Raw genomic sequence first — 25918 nt, 5'->3', positions numbered from 1 at the left:
TTGTGCTTTTTTATCTTCAGCAAAGCTAGAAGAAGACGGGTGAATGTACTGCCTCAAATCCGAACGGAAAGACAGATTTTCATTGCTAAAAATTCTTAAGTTGCTAGACTGAAGCAAACAAAATGTTTGTAGGACATATTTTCTCATTTCTCCAGTTAAAGTGCTGTTTTATTGTTCAGAAGATAGTCTGTGTATAAAAGCCAAACACTCTACCAAATGTTGTTTGCTGGAGCATTTGATGTGGTCATAGATTTACGCATAGAAGTCAAGCAGTCGGTGATAACTGTGTTTACGTCTGTTTTGGGAGTTAATGTTGTGTGAAGAAATGCTCTGTCCGTCATTCCACAGCCAAAGTCTCGCCAATTGTATCAAAAATTGTTTTATATGAATAAACCATTGTTTGTTTTATGTGCATATTAAATTGATTTGGGAAAATGGCATACGTGGAGAACCTTCAAATTATTTTCACAGAAACAGCTGTGAACTGGATGAGTGGAAAATTATGATTTATTTGGAACATTGATTTTCTTCATCAGGCTCTAAAGGAGTGTTTTTTTTTATTATTCAGGATTCAATAAAGCTGCTGCTCACAGTCATCTTTTACCGTTTTGCCCCTGGCATAAAATTATTTCCTAAGCACATCTTCCTCCATTCCACAGAAGCATAATTTTTGTTGTGGTTTTACAGTTAAATTATTCGGTTAAAGGATTTTAAAGCCTGATAAAACTTCTTTGGGGGGCTTTCAGATGCCGAAAGTTACAAGTTGTATAATATCAAAATAAACACTCACTAATAACTCACTAGTGTGTCAATAAAAATCATAGCTGAAGAAATCATAAAAGGCTTATAATTATCCTTAAACAGCAGGTTACATTAAAAGCAAAATTCAATAAAAGCAGAATGTGATGACCATGACATTTTAAATTATTAGAATATTCCTTATGCTTGAGAGAAAAAAAACAATCTAATGAGGTAATAGGAACAGGGGTCATCGGGATCCCTTAGGAAGTGTCTATTGATTATAAGTACAGATAAGTTTATGTGCTACTATTTAAAAATAATCAAAATCACAAGAAAACAAAGTTTTGTTGTGAAAGATTTTAGTAAATCTAAAGGAAATCTCTGTAATCATTGAGGAAATTGTGGAGAACCAATCTTCACTAAACTTGTTCTTGTACTCATCACATTTTCTTGCTTTTAAAATCAGATTTTACTTTACGAGTGTATTCTAATATAATCTAACTGTATCTTTTTCTGTTTTCCCTGTAGCCTGATATCATCCAGGCGATACTACTTTGAGATTCTTCACAAGCAAGATGACAAGGGATCAGACCACGTGGAGGTTGGGGTAAGTTATCGCAAAATTTCTTCTATTTTTTTATTAGAACTATTATTCCTCACAGCTGTTAATCAGAGTTCATGGCTTTCAGTGTAGATACACACTTATGTTAATCTAGAAGTTCATCTAAAAGTTTCCGTTTAATTTCAACTTTGTACTCTATGGTTTAAATCCATGTAACTACTGTATGTATTTTCTTGTGGCAAAATGTGTGCGAACTAGACGGAACATACTGATCTGTCTGTGGTGATGAAACTTGCATGCATTCAAAATAAGACCTGGTAGATCTACAGGTAGATTTTTCCTTGATTAGTTATGTTTTTAACTACAGGTAGGTAGTTCCTTAAAACAGTGCCACATTTTTAAAGAACAGCGCTGATTTGAAACACATATTGATATTAACACATATTGAAGTTGGTCATTTTGATGCAGTTTACTTATATGAAAAATAAGCAAACTGCTGCCTTTTAACTTTGTAGAAAATCAGGCATTTGTGGCACAGATGCATGATTAAACTTTTCATTAATTACAAACATTAAAACTGTGGAATAGTTTTGGACTATTCCATCTGTGGAATAGTCCAACAGAGGCTTCAGATGATAGTTTAAAAATAGAAGTCAAATTCAGTAGTTTGGTAAATAAAACCTGTGCTGTATCGTTGGAGGAGACCCTACTGCACCAGCAGGGAGAGGCGAGCAAATAGAAATCAACCCGTTTATGCAAAAGTAAAGACTGAGCTGGTGAGAGCTGGATCATTTTACTCATTAGATCGTTTGATCACAGCTATTCAAATACTCACCTATTGCTTTGTCCTACCAAAGAATGGAAAGCACAGCATTTTTAACACACTTCTTTCTTTTTCCTTTATTTTTGTTGTCAGTCTTCCACAAGACCTTAACATTTTGTCCTGTCTTCTATTTGTGGCAACTCTCCAATGCACCATTTTCTCCGCAGAGTGGTGTCTCCACCTTAGGCAAGGCTCCAACTGGAACTTAACTTCAAGATGAAGTGTCAAACAAAAGCCCACATCCCTTATATAACCTTTTGTTCTGAGCATGCAGGCAGGTGGCAAGGAGAGATCACTTAGGTATGGATGTAGGATATATCTTTTAACTAGCTTTGAGTTATTATAATCCTTGTCAGCAGTTGGCATAACACCAACGGTGTCAGTGTGATAGATCTTCTCCCACTGTAGTTCTTTCATGTTTTGTCATCCTGAAAATTAGTCATATTTTCCCTATTTGGATTTGTATGTATTTTACTGCTTACACTCCTTTTGTGACATTTTTCAGCCATATACTTGTTTCCGTTTTGTTTGTAAAGGCTAAGATTCAGAAAGTTCTTTTTTGTTCTGTGATGCTCTCTGTACTTCTTTTCTCATATTGATTGGGATGATGCAAAGCTCTGTGATGACAGACGGATCATACAGGAAACTGGTTTGTAATAAGATGATACAACAGCCAAAGGAGAATAGAAAGTTGCTTAGTTGTTTGTAAACTCTTTGGGATTTTTTTTGTGTATTCTGTGAAATATAGTTTAGATTGGGCTTAAAAATCCAACCTGACCCGGACAGATCCCGTCCACATTCTGTCTGATCTGGAGCCAGCACGACTAATTAACTCTAGTTAGAGCTCAGAGCCTGAAGTAAACCCAACACAATATTTTAAACTGTTAACAATACTTCACCTTCATTGAATGAAATTTTTTGCAGCGGAGGGAGTATCCAGAAATGTTGCTCTGATTCAAATATCAATTCTTCATAATCATGTTACTTAACTAAAAGTAAAAAGTGTGTTGTAATAAAACTACTCCCATTTTTTTTCCCCATAAAGTTACTACTCACCTCTGGTCATTCAAAGTAGCATCAAATTGTTAATTAAACTGAACAGCATTTGTCTGCTGCCTGCCTTCTGACTTGATCGCTGGTCAGGTTATACAGACAGTTAAACGTTTGGGCAGTAACAATATTTTTGCAAGTACTTTTTGTTACTCTGTGTCTAAGCATTCATGATAGGGAAAATCACCACATTCGGATGCTTGTAACAAACTTATGATTTGAGGTCACATTTCAACTCTTAATATCATCTAAAAAGTACAAGCCTCCCTCCACCACTGGCAAGTACATTTACTGTCAAGAGGACAGAGAAGTATGTCGTTGTGCATGTCGGTACTGCAAAATAAAAAAGTTACAGCCTTTGGTAAATGGTAAATATTCCTCCGTATTGCAGCAGGATATCAAATAACAACAGTCTTTCTGTCGTTTCCCCACAGCGACTAGTACATTCTTCTTTACAAAGGTGTTTCATCACTGTATCTTGCTCTGCTTCATCTACATTTCACAGCATTGTCCCAAGATAAGTTTGACTCACATTGCATCTTTGTGGTGCTGTCAGCAAAACAGTCTGGCGGACCACATTGACAGCAGCACATGTTGTTTAATGTGGTGAACAAGAGAACAGATGAATGGTGTATGTAACAAATCAGTTGTATTTTGTAGGTACAATTCAGCAGAGTTTAAGAAATGGGTTGGGAATCACTGATCTAGAGTATATGTCTGATCCATTTTGAGGCAGATTCTATCTTTTGGGGGAGGGTGCATCAGAATAATACTAATAATAAAAAAAATAAAAATAAGACAATTCATCTCAGCTTGGTCAGCTTAACATTAATGGTCCAGGTCAACTAATACATGGTAAGCAAAATATCTGGACTGAATATTGTATCGTATGAAATAAAATTCACAATTCAGTCCATACCATCATTTCAGGGTCATATTTTTCTGCAAAAGCTGATCTATCATTTACAGCTTTTTAAAATACCAGTTATTCTTGAGGTTATGTCTCAGCAACAGGCACTTTATTGTAGGAATCTTTAAAAGGTACAAATATCGCTGGTACAGGGCTTCTTTTAAAAAAACGTATAAAGAATAATTTTAACAAAATATGTGTGCTAGGTTACAGATTTGTAGCACCTGTAAACCAGTCTCAAATATTTCAATTTTTGGCTTTAAAAAACTAAAGGATTTGCTTTTTCCTAACATTTTAATGGCTTCATATAAAATTAAAGAGCAAATGGAGCCAAGAAAATGTAGCTAATAGCAAGAATAAATATTGAGAAGTAATCATTTTCAAGTAGAAATGCACAACATTCAGTTTTTTGCTTTTAATTTCTTAAGCAAAACGCTCATCGTGTTTTCAAAATAGATTGGTCCAAGTAGGTAAAGTGCAATGAATATAAAAGTCAGCAAGTTGAAAATTATATGCTTGGTTGTGTGTATGTATAAATGCGCCGTCTGAGTAAGGCTTTCGTATGTGATTTAACAGTGGAATACATTTTATACCTCGACAAAAATAGCAGATTTACTGTGACCAGCCCACAACAGCATAAGCCCAGGGCTCACATAAATCTGCAGATACCCAGGCCTTCATTTGTTAAAGAGCAGATAGTGAGAATTCATTGCTTCTTTTTGCCCTCTATACAACATGTTCTCCATAAAGCTGTGATTATACAGTCAAAGGTGGGCTTATAATCAAGGAATGTATTTGTTAAACAGCTCTTCCTTTGAACACTTGAAACAGGCTGTACTAAAATATATTCTGAGAGTTTTGGCTTGAAAATAAGAAGGAAACATTCATGTTATGATGGGCTTCTTTCTGTTTTGTTGCATTTAGTATTTAAGAAGGCTAGCTGCTGAAAGGTGGAACATAAATAATGAATCAAAAAGGGACCATTTTAAAATGCCCAAATTACTTGGACTCAAATGTATATTTTGTAGGAGCAGCAGGGATTCTGCGCTTTGGCTGTATCTATCCAGTGCAGTCACCTGCCTCAACCCTTTCCCCAATTAACTTCAAATAAAGTAGTATTTTTTGTTAGAGTTATAGGTGGCTGCTTAACATGATAAATTATTCCATGAGCTGCGGTTTCATTAACTTTCTTAATTACCATCTGGATTTTTGTCAGTGAAACACAGGACCTTTTCCACCAGCCTAATGGAAAACATCTACTGATCGCAGCCTGACAGGACAACGGAAAGTGTTGCCCATTAAACAGAATGATTGAGGGGATGACAGAGGAGAAGAAAGCAACACTTTAATTAGCAATGGCAACTTTATGGACGGGCAGTGGTGTGAGGTTTAGATGCAGGATTTTAATGGCCCTGTTTTAGGACTCCTACTGGGCCAAATCCCAGACTGATGGACCAAATATTACTCTCCTTCCACCGTTGCACTTACACAGGCTCAGCTGCACAAGTCATGGCCACAAAGACCTTTCAGTATCTACTATGAAATCTCCCTCAGTATAAATCAGCAGCACTAAAAGTGATCTGCAGCCAGGTGTTTAAATACAATGAGCGTCTCGTTCTTTTAACAGGAATTTACTTTACTTTTTTATATCTCTGTGATATATCCCAGGCTAATTATGTCATTACCATTTTCCTTCCTTGTAATTTAAGTAATTGTTTCCTTTGGTTGGATCAAGGTTTTCAGATCTGAAATTTGTTCAAATGCAGTTTACATCACCTTTTTATGCAAATGTTTTCATTAATGCATAACACATTTCAATACTCCACCAAAAGAAAACTTTTGCTTTTTGTTGCTAAATTACTGATCTTTCTATTTAAGCCACCTCATGATAATGAGATGGCTTTACATTTATTTACCCTACATATGAATTTCCAGCTATTATTTGTTTTCAGCACAGTCTACATGTACAACATTGATCCTATGGTGACTACAGTTGCTGTAGGTTGTATGTACTCCAAAACTGCATTAACAGATTCTTAAACTCTAAACATTTGTGGAATTTGATTTTCCAGGCATTTTTCCAGCTCTAGATAATTGTGGGCAAATATTTTAGATATTATTTCCTGCCTTAATATATTTCTGGATTAAAAAATATGTATGCATATATTTATAAATAAAAGATCTACAGTAGATGTCCATGAACAAAATTTTGCATTGCTTTGGTTCATTCTTTTTGTCTGTGTGCTATTCTTGCCATCCATCCATTCTACTATCCATCCATCCATCTGTGCGTCCATCCACTTCAGTCATGTGTACATTCATCTCTTTCAATAATTCCCTACATTCTGGTATAAGTGCAGATTTATAAAACTAAAACTTACTATTGACTATTTTTGAGATGTGAACCACATTAGACTTGCTATAAACGTTTGCATTTGCTAAATGTGCCAAAAAAATATTAAAAGCAGATGTGCTGTCACAAAAAGCATACACTTCCACACTCCACCAAAAGGAGGCAGGTGGTCTGCCACAACAATAGCCATGCACTGCAGGGCTCCATTCCTGGCTCATTTATTTCATAGCACCAAGGCGATGTTTCATCAAACAGGTGCAGTGAGCAAGTCCTAACAGTGGAATCCTATATCCCACACATGCGTAAGTGTTCTTAGCCAGGGCACTTAACCCCAGGCTTTTTGCCAATTCACAGCATCTGTTTACTGATTTGGGTGTATTTGTGTGTTGAAATAGGTAAATATGGTGCTAAAGTATATTAAGGGGGCAGTAAGAGTAGAAATGAATTTGTAAGTGCCGTCCTTTTAACGCTGAAAGGTGTTTATGAGCCTTGATTCCAGTCATACAGCCATTTAAATCTAGAATTCACTTTTCCTCACACTAGTATTGGCTCATATAAAGAAATCCTCCCTCAAAACATATCTTTAGCATTACTCAGGTTCCTGTCATGAGCAGCTCCTTTCTAAAATATAGAGCATTCATTTTGAAACCACAATTATTGTTAGGGCTTAGTTTTGTTATTGTCCAGGACATTGAACTTGTTTGCCTTATTTCATTCAGTAACCAATAATTCAATTTTACGTTTTCAGTGTATTTCAACAATGACCTCCACTGGGAGGGTCATAACAGATTTTACCTCCATTTCTATTTCCATTTTACTCTCAACTGCTTTTACAGCGTGCATGTCCTCGTCCTGCATACCAAACAGACCTTGTACAGTATGTTCACTCCTTGGACAGACTTGGATAGAGTTTCAATCTAGTGGTGTTTATGTGTTTCTCTTGTTGGTGCCGAATGAACAAAAACCTTTTCCAGAGAAAGACATTTTTGCTCCAGAATTAACCAAAAGACTATTTTCCATCTGTTGTTCCTGGAAAACACTCAATTCGTCCTGCTAAAGACAAAGCTATGCAAACAAGGTTAAAATAATTTAACTACACACAAAAAAACAAAAGGTTTTTTGTTTTCAATAAAGAAAAAAACTTCAATTCACTACAAGCAACAAATACAAAACAAGGAAACTCTTACACAATTATCATAAAAAATATAAAAGGTAATTAAAGCTAAAAAACAAGCTATTCTTTCCACACTAGTGAGAAGGAATACACATTTTTTTTGGTCTACATATAGATTTTATCTGTGTCACTCTCTTTAGCAAGATGAGGGAAGCTAGTCAGAGTTCAAGTGGTTATGAACACTTTTCTTGTCCTGTTTGTTTATTACAGTAGTTTTGTTGTTTAATAAAGAGGCAGTAAAATACAAGTATAAAAAAAATCTTCTGACTGGCATAAAAGAAGCTGTATTCTCCTGATTACTTGACAGTAGTTAAAATGAAGCTTGACTCCAAACAACTGAAGTAAACAGGGAGTGAGATAAATGCTCTGCTATACTAATTGTTCTTTCATTAGCGTGTTAATTGTCACTTTGCTTTCTTTGCACCACAGCTGCAAGATGTAATTCTTGGCTTGTTAGCAGCATGTCATTCCCAGCCAAGAACTGTTATTCAGTTCTTTGTCTGAAACATGATGGACGCTCACATGTGGTCCTCTTTCTTTTGCCCAACCCCCCATAAGTTATATGAAAACAGATTACTTTAAAAAAAATATGATTATTGTTTAGCAGTCCTCTATTCTTTTCTCAAAGATTATCAGTTAACTGCATCTCTACCTGCTTAAAAATGTATCAGATGGATTCCAAATGTTCTAAGACTGAGGTATGATGTATCTTTTTTACAACAAAACTTATTCAAAAGGAAATAAATAAATCTCTAAATACTTTACAGCTTTCTATCTATCAACCATTTTTTCATAGATTAGCCCCTAATGATTTTTATTGTAATGACCTAGTAAGAATAAGACAGTAGTAAACACAGAAATGGAAACTACTGTGCTAGTTAAGTGACTTATCTGCTTTGCTTTTACTACTTTAAAATAAATCTTTGTCATGACATTTTAATAATAGGTTAACTAGATTTATTGTTAGATATAATGTCTTATGTTTATAGTCAAAATTTCTATTATAAATAAAGATTTAAAAAATAGATGGATATCTTTCTGGTTCACTTTTATACTTTCTCCTGGGCCAGTGCCATCAGGTTTGTTAACGTCTTACTCTTCTCACTCCCAGTTATTTTATTTTATTTCAGTTTTGTGTTTACGCTCTATTGCTTCGGGCCTAATGCCAGCTGTCTGGAAGAGTTTAGGCGATGATTGGTATACGTCACGGTATACCTCTCTGCCCTTCATGGAGCATGCAGATATTACCAAGAATTAAACAGTTATTATTAAAGTTGTTCTAGACATCAGATGTTCCTAGCAAACATTTGGCTTTTCAAATCTGTCAGACATCTTTACTTTCTGTTAATTTTGATCTCAAGTGAATCTTAACCAAACATGTAAGATCAAGATTTGCTTAAGCAATTATTTTCCATGTGCTATATTAGGAAATCAACTTCAGCTCCTCAGGCTTGTGAGGAGTTTAATCATAGGAAACATATACTTCAGTGAACTTCAGTCAGTTCTGTCAGAGATTAAAAGTTCTGATTATTAAAATGTAAATAACCCATCTGAGTGTGTCCATAAAAAAGAAGAAAAGTCAATTATATATATAGTGTACTTATTTTCCTTTTGGATATTTAAACTATTTTTTAATTTAATTGGATTTAAATAAGATGAGGAGAAGGAGGAATACCCTGGTTTCTTTCACCACTCTGTGATGAGGATCAGCATAAGCTCTTTGGCCGACTTTTCTAGTAATAGCAAACCTTCATGTCAGCGCAGTGTCTTGGCTAAGTGAGACAACCCTGAGGCTAAATTGTGCCATTTCTTTCAACATTTGGTGCTCTTTAATATTTCCCCATTGATAACGGTTCTCTTTTCTCTCTGTTGAACTTTAAGAAGCACTTAGACTTCTTCCTCTTGCTGCTTCCTCTCAAACGCGGCTTAACAAGAAAATATATACAAAAACAAGTAACATACATACATTATATAAAAAAGCATATATTTGTTTCTCGTTGTTTGACATTAAAGCAGAAAAGATTTGAATTTGTTTTCACTAGCAAATTCTGGATTCTACATGTATTCTCTTAGTATGAAGTACGAATACATTTGAGACTGTGCAACTTGGGTCAAACGTTCTGGGTGTTCTTCCACAAGCATTTCAAATTGTTTTCCATTCCCAGTAGTAGTCCAATTCTTACTGACAGAATTGGTTTAAGTGAGTCAGTTTGTAGGTCATTTTGCTTGTCCACCCCTTTTCAGCTCTTCCTACAAAATTTCAATGTGAATAAACCCCAAGCTTTTTGATTCATTCCCAGTTATTCCAAATACTTGATGGGAGTTATTTCACCTTACAGTGTGACAAGATATTTCTGTTGAGGAAAAGAGAAAAATTTAAAACATGGATATATTGGTTAGGATATTTTTTTTTTCCTCTGATAATCTAAATTCTGATTTGATTTTTGTATTTTCTTTGATTATCTTTATGTGATAGTTGTTTGACAATCTGAAAAATGGGTAACAAAAAAGCAAAAACAAAAAAATCTGTAAGGAGGCAAATATGTTTTTACTGCACTGTACACATCTGAGATAACTCTGTAATTGACAAGGTATTTCCATTACACAGTGCTAGTCCTCCACTTACTCAAGCTGATCGCTCCGTATCTCCCTGCATTCATTGCTTTGGAGGCCATCATTGGCTGATATCACCCCCGCAGTAAAACTCTGCGCTGGAAAGATAAGATTTGTCTTTGGAGTGTAACCTCTGACGGAGGCACACATGCGTGAACTGTTCTTTATCATTCTCTTGGATGGAGGAAGGACTTTTGAAACCTTCGTAGTGTAACCTGAAGAACTATTAAGAATTGCTGTCCATGCATCCAGCTTTTCTAAAGCTTTGTATGGCCACAGCTGAGAATTGGGAAACCCTGCAATGTCTAGCACACAGTAGAAGCTCGTTGGGAGCATCCTCAGGACCGAGTCGACTTGCAGTTTCCTTCTTTGTGCGTCCAAATCAGCAAACAAACAAATGCCTTTCCCCAAAGACTCTTATAGCTGTTCTAGCTATTGAACTGTTCTTTTGGACTGGATTGTGGAGATTGTTTCAATCTACCTGAAGTTGATCACCTCAAAATAATAATAATATTAATACTACTACTACTAATAATAATTAATAATACATTCACCTGTCTGGACTTAGATAAATTTGTCAAATAAGATGATCTAGCCATCTTTTTTATGTTTGCTTAATTCTTCTTATTGAATACTTGCTGTTAAAAGGCTTTGTTAAAACTGCCACGTGTTCAAACTATTGTACTCAAGATAGAGTTTGAATAACATGCATTGAGAGATTCATGTTTTGTCCAGTTTCTCCTTAATGATTGACGACTGAAGTAGCTGTTTCTGCCTGTGTGCCACAGCCCTCGAGGTTGTATTAAAAACAGTACAGCGCTCTGCACTTTTGTTGTGTTGTCGTGTCAGTTGGGCAAAAGCAAACCTTTCCAAAAATCATATATTGCTTTAACTTTTTTGTCCTCTTTTGACTTTACCGGCTCACTTTTCAAGACAGAAACAATGACAAAATGGTGAAGCCTTTTGCGGCCGGTTGAGCCGCGCCCTGCTGCGACTCAGCATGATGTTGCCGCTGTGCCCTTGTTTGATGTTCCTATGTTTGTGTCCTTCTGTGGGCACCGTATGGGTGCCTCAGTGTCACCCCATCAACATGGCTGTGAGCTGCTGATATGAGCTTTAGATGTTGTATGGGAGAACATAACTTGTTGCTTATGAAATGCCCCTTAATCTAAGTAGGAGGGTGTTGTGTGCAAACACTATTGTGGGAGTATTTGCATAGGGCGTTTATATTTATATTCTCTAAGGAAAGGTTGGAAAATGACCTGTCTCCCATGATTACATCCTTGGTAAGTAGAAGTGACGAGGTAATTGTGAAATCTATTTAGGAGAATTGTTGCCTGTCTCTCTTCCTTCCTCTCGATGCTTCTCTGGTTCAGGTCATTAGTTGATTCCCGCCTATTTTTTCCTCTCCTCTCCACTCTTTGTCATCTTTTTTCGTGTTCTTGTTTTGTTCACAGTCTGTTTTCATTTTTCTCTTGTTTGCTCCCTTCCCTAGCTCTTTACAGCGCCAGATTTCATATTCTTGCTGGAAAATGTTACTCTGCTGTCTCTGCTCTCGCAGAATAAGTGAGTTTGTAGAAAAAAACTCGGCATCAGCCGAATCCTGTGATTTTTCGATACTCAGTAACAGAAAGAATGTCACTCAGCTGACAATCCGCCATGAGTGATTCCTGTTCAGTTTCATGCTCTACATGTTCGGGTTGTGTTCTTACACAGTTGCCTTTCTTTTGTGTCTCATTCAGTGGCGGCCGTTCCTCCCAGGTCTTAAGTATGAAGTGATAGACTCAGCTTACATCTCCCTCTACACAGGTAAGAACCTTTTATTTCTACTAATACAAAAACCTTTCATCTCAGTTTATTTATGACCAATTTTTATAAAACAAAATTACAATTTGGTTCAGTTCTTTTTGTTTGACTTTTAGACAACAATGGGCTTGCTTACCATTATTATATTTCTTTCTTTGTTCTTTGTTATACTTTGTCTTTGTTTTGCTTGCACTTAATATTATCACACAGAAACAATTTGAAATTTAGGCCTATGCATTGAAATTTCAACAGAACTAGGTGGATTTATTGTCTGTCTTCCATTAAATGTTGATTTGATCATATATTTTGGATCATTATTCTGTTGAATACTTAAAGACTCAATTTCAGTTTTCTGGCAGCTTTCAGCAGATGGTAAAAAAATATATATCTTAAAAGCTATAAATATAGGATTATACTGTGGCTATAAAAACATCTACAGCAGGGTTTTTCACATGCAATACATAATCCAGAGGTGTCATTTGATGTGGCCGACACCGCACACTGCTCTTCCTGTGTCTTGGTATTTGCAGCAAAGTTAAGAATTCCGCACTCTGAGTTGGTGCTTAACCTCTGCAGCACCAAGAATAGTAATGTGTCACAAGGCATCAGTTACACTGAAAGCGGAAAATGCCTGCTGCTCCAGAAATGATGCGCAGAGTTGTCAACTTGAGCAAAACCGCAGTGTTGCTTGGCTGTGAGCCAAACCCCGCAGCCTTGTTTATGACGAGCTGTGACAGAGAAGAATGAGGCCTCATACATCGTAAGAGGTCACTCACTGGATTCAGGCATTACCTTCTCATCATCTTCCAGCAGCCATCCATCCTGTCCTCCTGTGTCACACCCTCTCTCCTCACTTGCTTACGTTATGTACACAGACCAGAAAGTGTTTGAGATTCATTCATGTTTGTGAAATTATGCCACCGTGTGTGGGTTCATATGTATGCTTGGCACAATTTAAGAACAAGAGCGGGAAGTTATATCAAACTAATTCTATTAGATTTTCATTTATAATAAAATTAAACCTTAAGAAATATCCTTTTTAGAAGGACAGCCTATTAAAGATCCACATTACGTCTCATGAATGTAAGTCAAATTGGTTTCCTTTCAATATAAAAAATGATTTTTCTCGTTTTATCTTGAAAATTAAACCTAAAAGTGGAAAACAGTAGATAGATTTCCGTGAACTTGAAGAGCAGTCTAAATAAGAAAATTCTATAATTTCCTGTAATTATCTTTTCTGATCTTGCCAGAAATAGTAGAGCTGGATGCTTTCGCAGCATGCAGATAATATGCATATTCTCTAAATTGTCATTCAGATTGCCATTTCATAAACTTTGCGTTAGCTAATCCAAACTTTTGATCTGTGTTTGGGATTATTATCTTGTTGTAACATTCAAAAATGTCCAAGTTTTAACCATCTAGTTGTCAGTTTGAGGTGAAACTGAAGGATGTCATTGTTTCACCCAGTTTGTGGAATCTAAGAGTACCACGTGGAAGCCCACAGCATGATGCTACATCTACCATGCATGACAGTTTACAAAGTTCTCCCTCACATTGACTTCTCCAAACCTTAAAAAGTGCCAAATTTGGAGCTGGTGTTTTTTGTTGTTGTTGTTGTTGCTCCAATGAAAAAAAGAAATCCACAACAAAATCTGAAGTTTCCTACTTCAAGACATAAGGCAGTGAAGTGACTAAAAAGTCTTATTGTCAAACAAAAAGAAGCTTACAAAGGCTTACTTTGTGTACCATATGCACATATAGACTCAGGGTATTGCACAGTTGACCCTTTAGAGGATGAAAATGGTGCTGATTACCCTGTTAATTACAAATCATGTCTTCCATCGGCCCTTGCTCCCGACTTGCCATTAATCACACATTCTCTCTCCTCCTTCCCTGCTATCTATTGCTGTTATTATGACTGCTCTGTTCTGGATTTCTTTTGACCTCCAGGTTATTTTTCAATGTTTTTCTTTTGTTTTTGCTACTGTTCTTTATTCATCAGATTCCTTTTTTTCTTCTCATCTTCCTCCTGCTAGCTTTTTGACCTTATGCACCCAGTCAATAACTGTGACATTGACAGGATTTATTGATTAGAAGGAAACTTTGTAACAGACAAAATCACATTGGTAACAAAACCAACAGAGTAATGGTTTCTTTTTCCCAGATGAGTCCAGTCTGAAGATGAACAGTGTGGATCACATCCCTCAGACTTTGGCCAGTCACATCCATCTCCCAGCAGAGTTTCGCCCACAGGGTCTGGAAGGAGACATTATCACACCACATGGAGCTGATATGCTGAGGCCAGACCCCAGGGATACTTTCTACAGCAGTATGTCTGCCCTGTTTATCTTTTCCATATCTTTTCATCCTGAATTTTTGGCTTCTTGTTTCCTCTTCCTGTCTAATTAACTGCATGGTTCCCAGCGTACTCCTTCTTACTGTATTCAGCATTGCTGTAATTCAATCAAACTGCTGGCATTTCATTTTATATTTCCTGCTTTTCATATTTTCCACTTTTGACCCTCTTGACTGTTAATGTCTTTATGTAAATTTCAAGTCACATAATTGTTTTGCAAACTGTTGAGTCATTTCTGTCTCTCTCTTCAGCCCCAATGATTGACCACACTCGGCTGCAAAATGTTCTTCCAGCATGTCTCTACTCTCCAACCTATGTAGTCAAAGATTTTCCCATCGCCCGATACCAAGGCCTTCAGTTTGTAAGTCAAAAAGAAGTGTTATGTGTTTTTGTTTTAATATAACTGGTATTTATAGATGAGATTGTGGACTTTATTGCAGATAAATGTGGCCAAAGTTAAAGTTTGATTTAATCAGATGCCAAAGCATTTTCTCATGGGATCTGAGGAGATTTTGGACAGGTCTGAATGTTTTATATAGAAGGAAATGCTTATGGTCATATTGTCATATGCAGTAACTAGGCAGGGAGACATTTCTGCAGCTCCTTCAGTTTTACTGTCAGGAATTTTAGCAGCCCTCAGTTTCAGTATTGTTTTTCATCTTGATACAGTTGGCTGGACTTCATTTGATTGATACATTTTCACCAACTTCCTTTATGAACTGAATTTGATTGCACATTATATTAAATAAGACCAAATCAAAAATGTAATTGTGTTTTAATTTGTCTTTATGATTGGATTAGTTATATAAATTAGTTAATTTAAGTCAAATTAGTTATATATTTCCATATATGAATTAAACCTGTTAGTCTTGTAAAGTGGTCTTAAATTAAATTTTATTAAAATGTAATCAATATTGTTATTTTTTTTAAATAATGCTGGTCTTATATAAAAGTCCAACTACATCTGGGAAGGACCTAGCCACTGTTTCAGCATTCTAAGTACACCTTTATTTAGGAGTTCTGAAATTAAATTCAAACCAAGGGCACAAAACAGAAATAAATGGGAGCACAAAAATTATGTAGGAGTGAAAATAAACACAGAATCAGCAAACTCTTTGTGTCAAGATGTAAAACGTGGCAATTGTTGGGCTCTACTCCCCTCTGTGGGAGTACAGATGTTACTGCAACAGATGTAAACATGGGATGTTCAACCGAAATACAATTGCACCTAAAATTATTATTCTCGTCACTCTACATTAAATTTACTGGTGAAATGAATAAATGACTGGGTATTTGCAAGAAAACTAATTGTTTTAATCTCTCTCTTTTTTGACAAAGTCACAACTAATTTGAAGTTTGAAGATTTAAAGTGAAAAGAACAGTGACTTCCCTGCTTGGGCATGTTAGAAAGAGGAAGATATCAACTTCCCCCATCAAATATCTGAGGAGACAAGTGGTTTAAAATCCTTAAAGGACTTCAGATCACCACTGTGTCCTGGCACAAAAAGTCATCTCCACTCTGTCCGCTGCTTATTAAATAAGTCAAGGGGCTTTTGGGATTCTGTTCTGGGTACGCATAAATTAAAACTGGAATGTTTCGATTCAGTGGATCAGTGGTAAGCCCGCAGGAGGAAGAAAGAAGCGTCCCCCAGAAAGAACACCATGCCTACAGAGATGCTTTGCAGTGGCTTAGAGAAGCTCTGGGGCTGCTTTGTTTCCATTAGTGCTGAAAAACCTACATGGTGAGGATTCAGTAAAGTATCAGGAAATCCTATGAGAAAATCCCATGCCATCTGTGAGGAAGGTGAAGCTTATACCATCAAGTAGGACAGTGGATTTCAGTCATATTTCAAATTCCACCAATGCTTGATTTCAGAAGAAATCCTGAAAGACACAAGAGTATTCATTACAGTTGAGTGACTTGAAACATATTCAAAATCTCTGGTGAGATTTTAAAAAAAGATGATTGAAGGATACAAAGTCAGTAATATTAATGAATTTAAGGCCTTTGTCTTAAATTCACTAAAATTCTTCATGAATGTTATGTGGCTGCAACTTTGAATCAGTGGTTGGTTACTTGTAGATTAGATGCAATGCCAAAACGGTTAATAATTAATCAATTAGACTTCTTTTTGAATTAAACGTGAAACAGATAACATTTCAAAAGATCTTCTTGAACAAGCATTTATTCAATAATAAAGTTGTGTATGACAGTCTGGACTGAGATGTGACTCTTTTTCAGGTCTACCTATCTTTTGTCTACCCTAACGACTTCACACGTCTCACCCATATGGAACGGGAAAACAAATGTTTCTACAGAGAGTCTCCTATCTACTTGGAGAAGTAAGCACATTTAGCTTTATCTGTTTGAGAGACAAACAAACATTTGTCTATGTCTTGTATAAACAAACAGCTACGCTGCTCATGCAGAAAAGTGTCCTAGTGACCTTCATGGTACAAGCTTATACAAACTCTCTTACTTAAGGTGTCCACTTATAAATCTATGAGTAACCTTAAAAATGTGCACTTCGGTTAATCTATGTGGTCATATGTGGGTGCTTCTTCTTCCTTTGTCTGCCAGATTTGGTTTCTATAAATATATGAAGATGGATGAGGAGGAAGATGACAGACCGTTCTTTTTCCCCAACCCAGATGGTAAGTTATAATGAGCAAACACATACTCCTTACAATAATCCCTGCACACACAAAAAAACCCCACAGAAATCTGCAGCTTGTATTTGAACAAATGTTCACATTGTAGCAACTTTGAATCTCCTTCATTTGACAACAGACTTTCTTGAAGAAGAGGAGGTCGTGGATGCAGAGGACGAGGCAGAGATTGTTGGCACGCATTCGCCCAGAAAACCCTCTCATCCAAGCCAGTCCAGTCATATGCATAATTCTTCCCATCAGCACTCAAAAACTGGGGCCACACCAGCAGGCAGAGAGGAAGAGGAAGGTAAAGAAGATCCAAAAGAAGAAGAAGAGGAGGAGGTGGGAGAGGTCAACAGTATAATACGTCACAGAAAAAGAAAACAGTCTTTTCACAGGGATAGACAGAATGAGAGGATTCTGGACAGAGACTGGGGAAGGGATCATACTCGTGGAAATATGAGACAACATACAAGGAAAGGACTTGAGGAAGACCAACCCATAGCTCTGTTACCAGATGTGGACAGTGTGGTCAGGGGTCGCACTTTGTCCTGGGTCTATACTGGTCCTTCAGACCAAGACCTAAATAAGAAAGCCAAAGCACAAGGTGGGAGAGGTGATCTTGAGGTACCTCCTAAAATTAGCAAGTCTTCACTCCTTTTTCCCCAAAAAACCTCCCTATCTGCACTCACCAGCAGAGCGAAGCAGATCCTCAGCAACTCTGCCCATAACAACTACCCCCATACTAACAGTAACAAGCCTGTTGGGAGCAAGAAGGAGAAGAGAGAGGAGAGCAAGATCTACATTACCAGGCCTCGTCCTGCAAAGGAGAGAGAAAAAGAAAGGGAACAGCGACGGGAGAGGAGGGAAGAGAGGGCATCTCGACATCCTAGAGAAGTTTTCCCTGGAGTCTTTTTGTACCAAACTGGGAAGACCACAAGGCTGGTAAACCTGGGTCAAAGAAGACATGGTGGAAGGGGTGGGTCAGTGGTTAGGCACCTTATCGGTGCCCCTCAACTTTGGCACAGCCCTCCTACTAAGGACAGCAAGACATCAGCACATAATAAAAGTGTTAACATTCAGAGTGAAACTGCTGAAAGGTCTTTTAACAAAGTAGCAATGACAAAACAGCTAGAGAAAATCAAGAGGAAAGGGGAATCCCGAGATTTAAGGACTACTGTCACAGCTGACCTGCCCAGTAAAAGAGATATCCAGATCCCTTTGTCCTACCACCAAGAGCCTGGTCCGACTCCAGCCTCTGAAACAAGGTTAAGCTATACAGAAAACACAATCCACAGTCAGTTACGGGTCACTTCTTACCTTAGGACCTCAGAGATTACCGAATCTCAGCATCAGCTTAACCCAGTCTCCCACCTCACAGACATTGATCAAGATACAAATCACTCTAATCCTGATCCCAACCCTGATCCAGAGCAAGAGCTGGAACCAGAGGAGGGAGAAATGTCAGATTACAGCTATGAGGAGGTCGAAATCCGGCCAGGTTGGGCAGAGGAGAGCATCAATTGGCAGAGGACGTTCTCTGTTAATGCGATGGACTTCGAGCTGCTGCGATCAGACTGGAATGACCTGCGCTGCAATGTGTCTGGCAACCTCCAGCTGGCGGAAAGCGAAGTGGTGGATGTGCTGGCACAGTACATGGAAAAACTCAATGAACACAATGGAGGGTAAGGATAAAGGTCGAGATCATGACTTCCCAACTTTTCTCAAATGTTACTACCATACTACCATACCACACACTTGAATGACTGAATGAATGGTATATTAATGAGATAATTCAACCATTATATTTTAGTGTGTTGGAGCAGGGCTGCTTTCAAATGTTAGAAGACAGAAGTCAAGGACTGGAGTTGGGCACTGCTGGCTTAGATAATAAAGCCATGCAATGAGACTGTGGTGTGATGTACAGTATGTGTGCTGTAATGAATGACTGCAAAAGCAAAATGTATTATTAATACTCAATTTTCAGATTACACTGATTATAAGATGCCTTTGCTTTTCTTTATCAGCCATGTTTTAAAATACAACAGAAAATTTGAATCCTCTTGGAGCTTTATCTTATTTCAGAAAATTTACAAGTATAAACAAACCACTTTTGTTCCAGATTCTATTTCAGACAGATTGTATTTGCAACAACCATCCTCAGTTTTTCTTAAGGGTTTCTTCGTGTGTTCTCCAGAATCTACACCCTGCTAAGAATCATCAATGTTGAGAAGCGCCGCGATTCAGCAAGAGGGAACCGATACCTGGTAGAGCTGGAGTTAATGGAGAGAGGACGCAGCGTGGTACGACTTTCAGAGTACATTTACCTGCTGCTGCACCATGGAAGGCAAGGAGAGGAAAGTGTGGAGAACACAGACTCAGCTCCAGCCTCTGCACCGACCCCGCTTCCCTCTGCGTCTGCAACCAGCTTCACCACCCAGCATCCGTCTCCTTCCACCAGGTCCTCGGTGCGGCCTGGCGCGACACCGTGGAGCACTGCTTACGCTAAGCCTCTTCTCTGCCAGCCTGTCATGCTGCAATGGAGGCAAGATGTCATGGTGCACTTTGTGGTGCCAGGTCAGTCAAAAGCTTTTCTTGCTCAAGAAATGTTAAGTGCATCATGAAAGAGACTGCTTAAAATATGCTTTTATATCTAAAGGACACATTTTTTGTATCCATTATTGCCCTGTAGTGAAAAACCAGGCTCGCTGGGTGCAGCAGTTTATTTCTGACATGGAAAATCTTCACCAGCAAACAAAGGACGACAACTTCAGCATCATTATTGTCGACTTTGAGAGTGAGGACATGGACGTGGAGCAGGCTCTCAGAGAGAGCAGTGTGCCAAAGTGAGTGTTGGAGGAAGTTTTGTAGCATGACAAAAAAAAAAAGAAAACTCTTAGAGCAGCTGCTTAAAAGTTTTAAAAGTTCCATAATGGTTACAGAGCTTTTGGAATGTTTGTATTTTTGTGATTTTTTTCTTTTTTTTTACAATTTAATACTGTATTAACATGCTTTCTGAAGGTTATGGTATAGTAATGGGCTGGCTGTTGTAATTTTCACATAGTTTTTCTATATAAGGCAGTCATTCTGGTTTTTCATATCACGGCTAGTAAAAATCATCTGAAGAAACCTTCTCTTTCAACTTCTAACTTGGAAATTTCAATTTTTAGCAAATTGGAATTATATCACAACCAACCAATGTCAATAGAAAACCTTTTTGTTCCTTCTTTTTTAGCTTTTTAAGATTAACACAAGAAACAGAAAAACTCCATATCTGTTTGTTCTGCTTTTTAAAAATATATCAAGGTGGGGGTGCTTAGAAAGAATGGTATTTACTGAGGTGGTACTTGTTATAAATGTTAGAGGACCACTGCCTTAAGGCGCCCTTCAGGCGGGTTTATTTGATGTTTTATATGGATTTGTTTTGGCAGATATGAGTACCTCAGAAGAGAGGGAAACTTTGAGCGCTCGGCAGGGCTGCAGATCGGCGTGGACACCATTAAGGTTAGAGAAACAAACACACTGAGGGAAGACACGCTGTGTGAGCTGGCAGGATAAAACCTCTTGCCCAAGGTCAGACAGTGACCACTCGACCTTTTATGGCTGATAGGCAGATGAAAGGAACACTCATGCATAATGAATCTATCACTGCGGGGCCGGTCTGTCATGCTTTGGGGATCGCCCACGTCTCTGAGCCTCCTCCTGCTTCCTTTAACCATCTCCCACTGAGCCAAGCTTGGGATGGCAGGGAATTGCTTAGACAGGAAGCGTCATCCCCTCTGTTTTGTGTATGTCAAAGCTGTCACATCCATTTCTTTTTATGGCTTATTTGTGTGCATACGGCCCTGCTGCATTCTCCGTTGGTTTCTCGATCACACATCCGTGCACACCGATCCAGACAGGGCTGAGAGCTGCCCAAAATCTGGATAGACGTTGATCCGCCATTTGGGTGTCAGGTCCGTCAGCATGAGATGACAGAGTTGTCACTCATGTCTAAATGACCTCTGGGATATTTACGTTAAGACAAGCTACTGATGCCAAGCTCACACTTCTCCCCTGTTTCAATCTTAAAAGGCCAAATTAGACACAAGTGACCAATCACTCACATTTACATCCTTCCATTACTTCCTTAGAGCAGTGATATCCTATGGGGAAAAATGCAAATAATTAAACCTAATGATGTTTATGTTAATGGAATATTTTATTTTTCTACTGCAGGACAGTCACAGTATAGTGTTTCTATGTGATCTGCACATTCACTTTCCCTCTGAACATATTGGAAAGCATCAGGAAGCACTGTGTGGAAGGGCGCCTCGGCGTTTGCTCCCATCGTCATGAGGCTGAGCTGTGGTAGTTCACCGCTGGAGCCTGATGGTAAGACACAACTGCAAAAAATAAAAAAATCTTTGCTCATCTGAAAGATTTTTTAAGAATTCTTCATTTGACTAATCTCTTCTTCATATAGCAGTCTTGATTCTTTCACCAATTTGGACCGCTATTCAGTGGGAGCCTTGCTGCTTTTGTTTCACAGGTTATTGGGAGGTTAATGGCTTTGGGCTGTTTGGAATATACAAGTCAGATTTTGACAAGATTGGAGGAATGAACACCGAGGAGTTCAAAGACCGCTGGGGTGGAGAGGACTGGGAACTTCTCGATAGGTATATTAATTAAATGAAATTATACATAAATAATTCCCTTTGAAAATTATGTCCCTTTCTTGTGACCTTTTTTCTTTCTTTCCATGTGTCCTTCCTTTTTTCTTCCTTGTTTTTGTCATTCCCTGCTCATATTACTTGTATCTTGCTTTCTTTTTTTCATTTCTTTTCCTCTTTATATTCCTAATGAAAAGACTTCAATCTTTACATGTCAATAAAATATTCTGTTTAGTTTCACTGTGTTAGATTCTCCTACATATCATAAATGGTAGTTTCCGAGATATTAAATGTCATGTAGAGAGGAAGCACTGTTATGAAAGATGAGAAAAAGGAGTAGTGTATTTATTGCAGCCAATGTCATAATAATGTTGCCACTGCATGATTTTTTTTATTGTGCAATCCTATCTAACCTTTTTTCGGAGACCCTAAAAAGCACACCACAGCATCAAGCTCATGTGGATCCTCATAATCCCATGTGCATGAACATGATCATGTATAGCTCCAAATATTTTTAGGTCTTAAAAAAATAATGCATCTACATTTTTCGCATATCTTTCACTGTGACTCTGAACTGGCCAACATGGACGTAATAGTAAATGAAAGAATAGTTTGAAACTTACACACAATAGCTTGTCCTTTAAACATTTTTTGGCATCGTTCCTCCTTAAACAGTTTTTCTCTCTCTGAGTCAGTCTGAACAGGGTCAGATTATGCCACGAGGTGGCATGAAGTCTTTAGCAGAATTTTATTTGGGGGCCCACTTCCAGCTAAGTGCAAAACACAGCTTTTGATTTGTCTGTAATGGGAGCTCAGATCCAGAATTCTCGGTGGATTCTGCTATTTGGCGTTAAGTACCACCAGTAATACAAGCTGATAACACATTTCAAGAGGAATATGTTTAAAAACATAAGATCCACAGAATTATGTGTGTGACTGGCTTAATGTGGTACAAACAATGGGAAGTGCAGATAAATAGTTGCCGTCTTTGCTACCTTTTAAGCTCAAGGCTACTTGGTGACATCTGACTTTCCCTGTCATTCTAAATTTATGTTCTTATTGTTTTACAAACCGGCTGCTCAGAAAATCCAACATCTGTGTGTTCCACCATTATGACAGATTCCATAGGGTTGGGAAGTAGGATTGTAGATTTAATATTTTGTTCACTAGTAATTGGAAAAAATGCTAACTTTAAATAGTAGAAACAGGGAAATTTATCTATTTAAAATTAGTGTGCATGAGACCGCAGCATACATTATTGAAACTCTGTAAACACACTTTCAATTTATAATGTTTTCCCTTTCTATGTGTGCTACATTAGACTTTGTAAACCTTAAATATGACTGTTCTTGGACTAATCGACCAGCGAGGGCCTCAACTAGATGAACCTGTTGGACTCATCACCTTATTTACAGTCATACAGTGATTTTATGTAGACTCCATAAAATGTGACTTAGTTTCCCCCAAAAAATCACAAAGCAAATCTGTGCATAAAAATACAGTCACCAGTCATAGATAATAGTTTTTATTATTTTTTATCCCGACTTGTTTGCTTCTTGATATTGCATTTTCCCCTTGTTCTTGTAAAGATTTTATAATGTCACAATATTTTCCCTACAACACATTCGGAAAAGATAAATAAATGTGCAAAAGCAGTTTTGAAAGCAAACTTGTCTTTACCTTTACATCATTATTTAGTTGTTTTCAAGTGTGACAGGGTTCTATTATGACTTGGTCAAACATAAATGACTGGCCAAGGCCGGAGATCACTTTAGTGAACTTTATTAAGCTTTTCTTCAGGTGAACAAAGATGGCAGGTGCAGAATATATACAAAGGATGTCCAAGGCAGGTTAAAATCAGACAAACAGCAGTACCTTCATTGTAAGAGTCCATCACCTTCAGTGTGACTTCTCAAGAGTCTAGCCACAGAGTGCCTCCCTGTGGAGCAGAGCCCTGCTTTTAAAGCCACAGGCTCCGCCCACAGAAAGTCCAAACAAAACAAAAAAACTAAGCAATTACTTCTAACTCAAATAACCTCTTAAAGTATACATCATAATAATAATAATAATAATAATAATAATAATAATAATAATAATAATAAATAAATATATAAAACTTGTAAACAAAAATACAATACTCAATTTAATAGAAAACACTCAGTACGTTCTGATGACATCACTACGTCATCATGTGACTCCCTCCCGGCACGCCACAATCCAGAAACAACCCTGCTTGAAATTAGAACCGGGAAAATGTTTGAAGCTGAAAATAACAGGTTAGGATGAATGTTAACTGAAGCAGAAACACCCCGTGTGCACCCACGATGAACCGCGTCAGTTTAAGCTGCAACAAAAAGTAAGTTGGCGATCGTGTATGTGTGTGCGGGCGTGCTCGCATGCTGACACAGACTCTATAATTAAATCCCAGCTCGTGACGGCTCCTCTGTCACATCAATATATGCAAATATATTTTTTTTAGTTCTTCCCTTCAGCCTTAGAATATTATCAGAATGCTTAATCAGTCTAATTAAATAAACCGCAGTGAAAAACTAAAATCTCAGCAAAAACAAGCATTAATTTATTTTTAAGTGTTTCAGTATTTTGTAATAATTAAACACTAAGCCCAAATTGGATCCAATGAAAACTATTTTACATTTTAGTTTGTCAGATTTTTTAGATAATTCTGGCCTTAACTATGTAAGGCAACTTATTGAATGCAAGTTTATATAATGTTATATATGTAATGTTTCCTCATCTCTTCCTCCAGAGTGCTGCAGAACGGTTTGGAAGTTGAAAGACTACGTTTAAGGAACTTCTTTCACTACTACCACTCTAAAAGAGGCATGTGGAATTCTCAGAACAAGAAAACTTCAAAAGGATAGCTCTTTATTTTGGCCAGAGCATCCTAAACCCGACCTGCAGACCCACTGTGTGTTACAGAGAGACCAGTAAGAGCTCACTCACTGCCTGAACTCTGCCCGTTTTTTCTTAGAACTGGCTCCAATGAGAGACTCGTCTGTTTCGCCACCGGGTTCTGTTGCAAATTTGTCTGGGTGAGGAAACTGAGTCCAAATGGGAAATTTGGAGACAGGTCTGTCTCTCTCCGCAGACAGACCTGAGTCATCACTTCGCCTCACTGACTGAACTACTGTACAGAGAAAAGTTATTTTTGTCTTCTTTCTCTGTCCTAATTGGTGCAATTTTTTTTTTTTCAAACAGAATGGAAAGCAGCTGTTTTGTGTGCACATGTGCGTGCAAGCATGTGTGTGTATGTGGAGCTTTGTATGCGTGTGTGTGAGTAAGTGACTGAGTGAGTGCTGGTTATGTGCTGTAATTACAGGAAGCACCTTTTTTTTTCTAACAAGATGTAAAAAAAAACAACCTAAGACCTTTTTCTAACTCGCTCTTACATTAGAGCTAAATAGAATGTGCATCAAAATGTTATCTCAGTATGATTCACGTACGGTAGCTTGAGTAGAGGAGCTGTGCTTGGTTACGCAGTATTTCTAAATGCATTAACTACTATTTGCTGGGTGACGGAGGTGCTGAAATTCTTCTTACAATGGTAAACATAACAAAAAGGGGGAAAAATATTTTTTCCAAAAAATATTGAGATACATGATCTTTATATCTCTTTCTTACCTAATGAATCTCTTCATTCTCCGTTACTTTCATTCTCTCTCATTTTTTTTGATGTCAAGGTATTTTTAAATGCTCCTAAACATTGCTTTCTAATGTCAGAATAAGATACAAATGGCTATCAGTGAGAACTCGGTTTAAGTTTACTTGCGTTTATGCTGCTGTTATTTAAATACAAGGTTAATTTATCCTGATTTAGTGACGATGCAGTAACATGCGTGGGTGCTCCTTTTTGGTTTGTTTGAATACACTTGAAGTTGTCATCTTTAACCTCTACAAACAGGAAACTTTATGCCCTCCCTATCCCTAACCTCTTTCTGATCTGGAGAAAGGAGCAGTAAATGCAGCGTAAAAAAAAAATCTTTTGCAGTGTTTGAGCTAATGTACTGACAGCTGAGCATCTTTGGCATTACAGTGTTTGCTAAATATTTAGCAACCCTGATAAAGATGCGAATAAAGCCTTAAAATAAATTTGTCTTTTAATCTATTTAATCTAATTTTATTTTTTTTCCTAGAAAAAAATCTGCCTTAATTTGAGTACATTTACTCTATGGCAAAAAAAAAAAAATTATGTGTAAAAACAAATG

General features: G+C 37.5%; 1 protein-coding gene across 1 annotated transcript in view; it reads left to right on the top strand.

Annotated features, from left to right (window-relative positions):
* The window catches only part of b4galnt4a (beta-1,4-N-acetyl-galactosaminyl transferase 4a), a 144599-nt gene extending 119478 nt beyond the window's left edge, over positions 1–25121 (top strand). Inside the window, 15 exon segments of the mRNA XM_032585208.1 lie at positions 1270–1348; positions 11969–12035; positions 14197–14361; positions 14640–14749; positions 16631–16731; positions 16970–17043; positions 17180–18725; positions 19238–19617; positions 19733–19886; positions 20472–20544; positions 21259–21300; positions 21302–21355; positions 21357–21414; positions 21572–21698; positions 24460–25121. Of these exon segments, the coding sequence (XP_032441099.1) occupies positions 1270–1348; positions 11969–12035; positions 14197–14361; positions 14640–14749; positions 16631–16731; positions 16970–17043; positions 17180–18725; positions 19238–19617; positions 19733–19886; positions 20472–20544; positions 21259–21300; positions 21302–21355; positions 21357–21414; positions 21572–21698; positions 24460–24574 (3145 nt within the window). The 3' untranslated portion in view covers positions 24575–25121.
* The last annotated feature ends 797 nt before the right edge of the window (positions 25122–25918 follow it).

The sequence above is a fragment of the Xiphophorus hellerii genome, chromosome 2, assembly GCF_003331165.1.
Source record: "Xiphophorus hellerii strain 12219 chromosome 2, Xiphophorus_hellerii-4.1, whole genome shotgun sequence".
Taxonomy (NCBI): domain Eukaryota; kingdom Metazoa; phylum Chordata; class Actinopteri; order Cyprinodontiformes; family Poeciliidae; genus Xiphophorus; species Xiphophorus hellerii.
The sequence above is the reverse complement of the archived record's forward strand: the minus strand, read 5'-3'. Positions and strand labels throughout refer to the sequence as shown.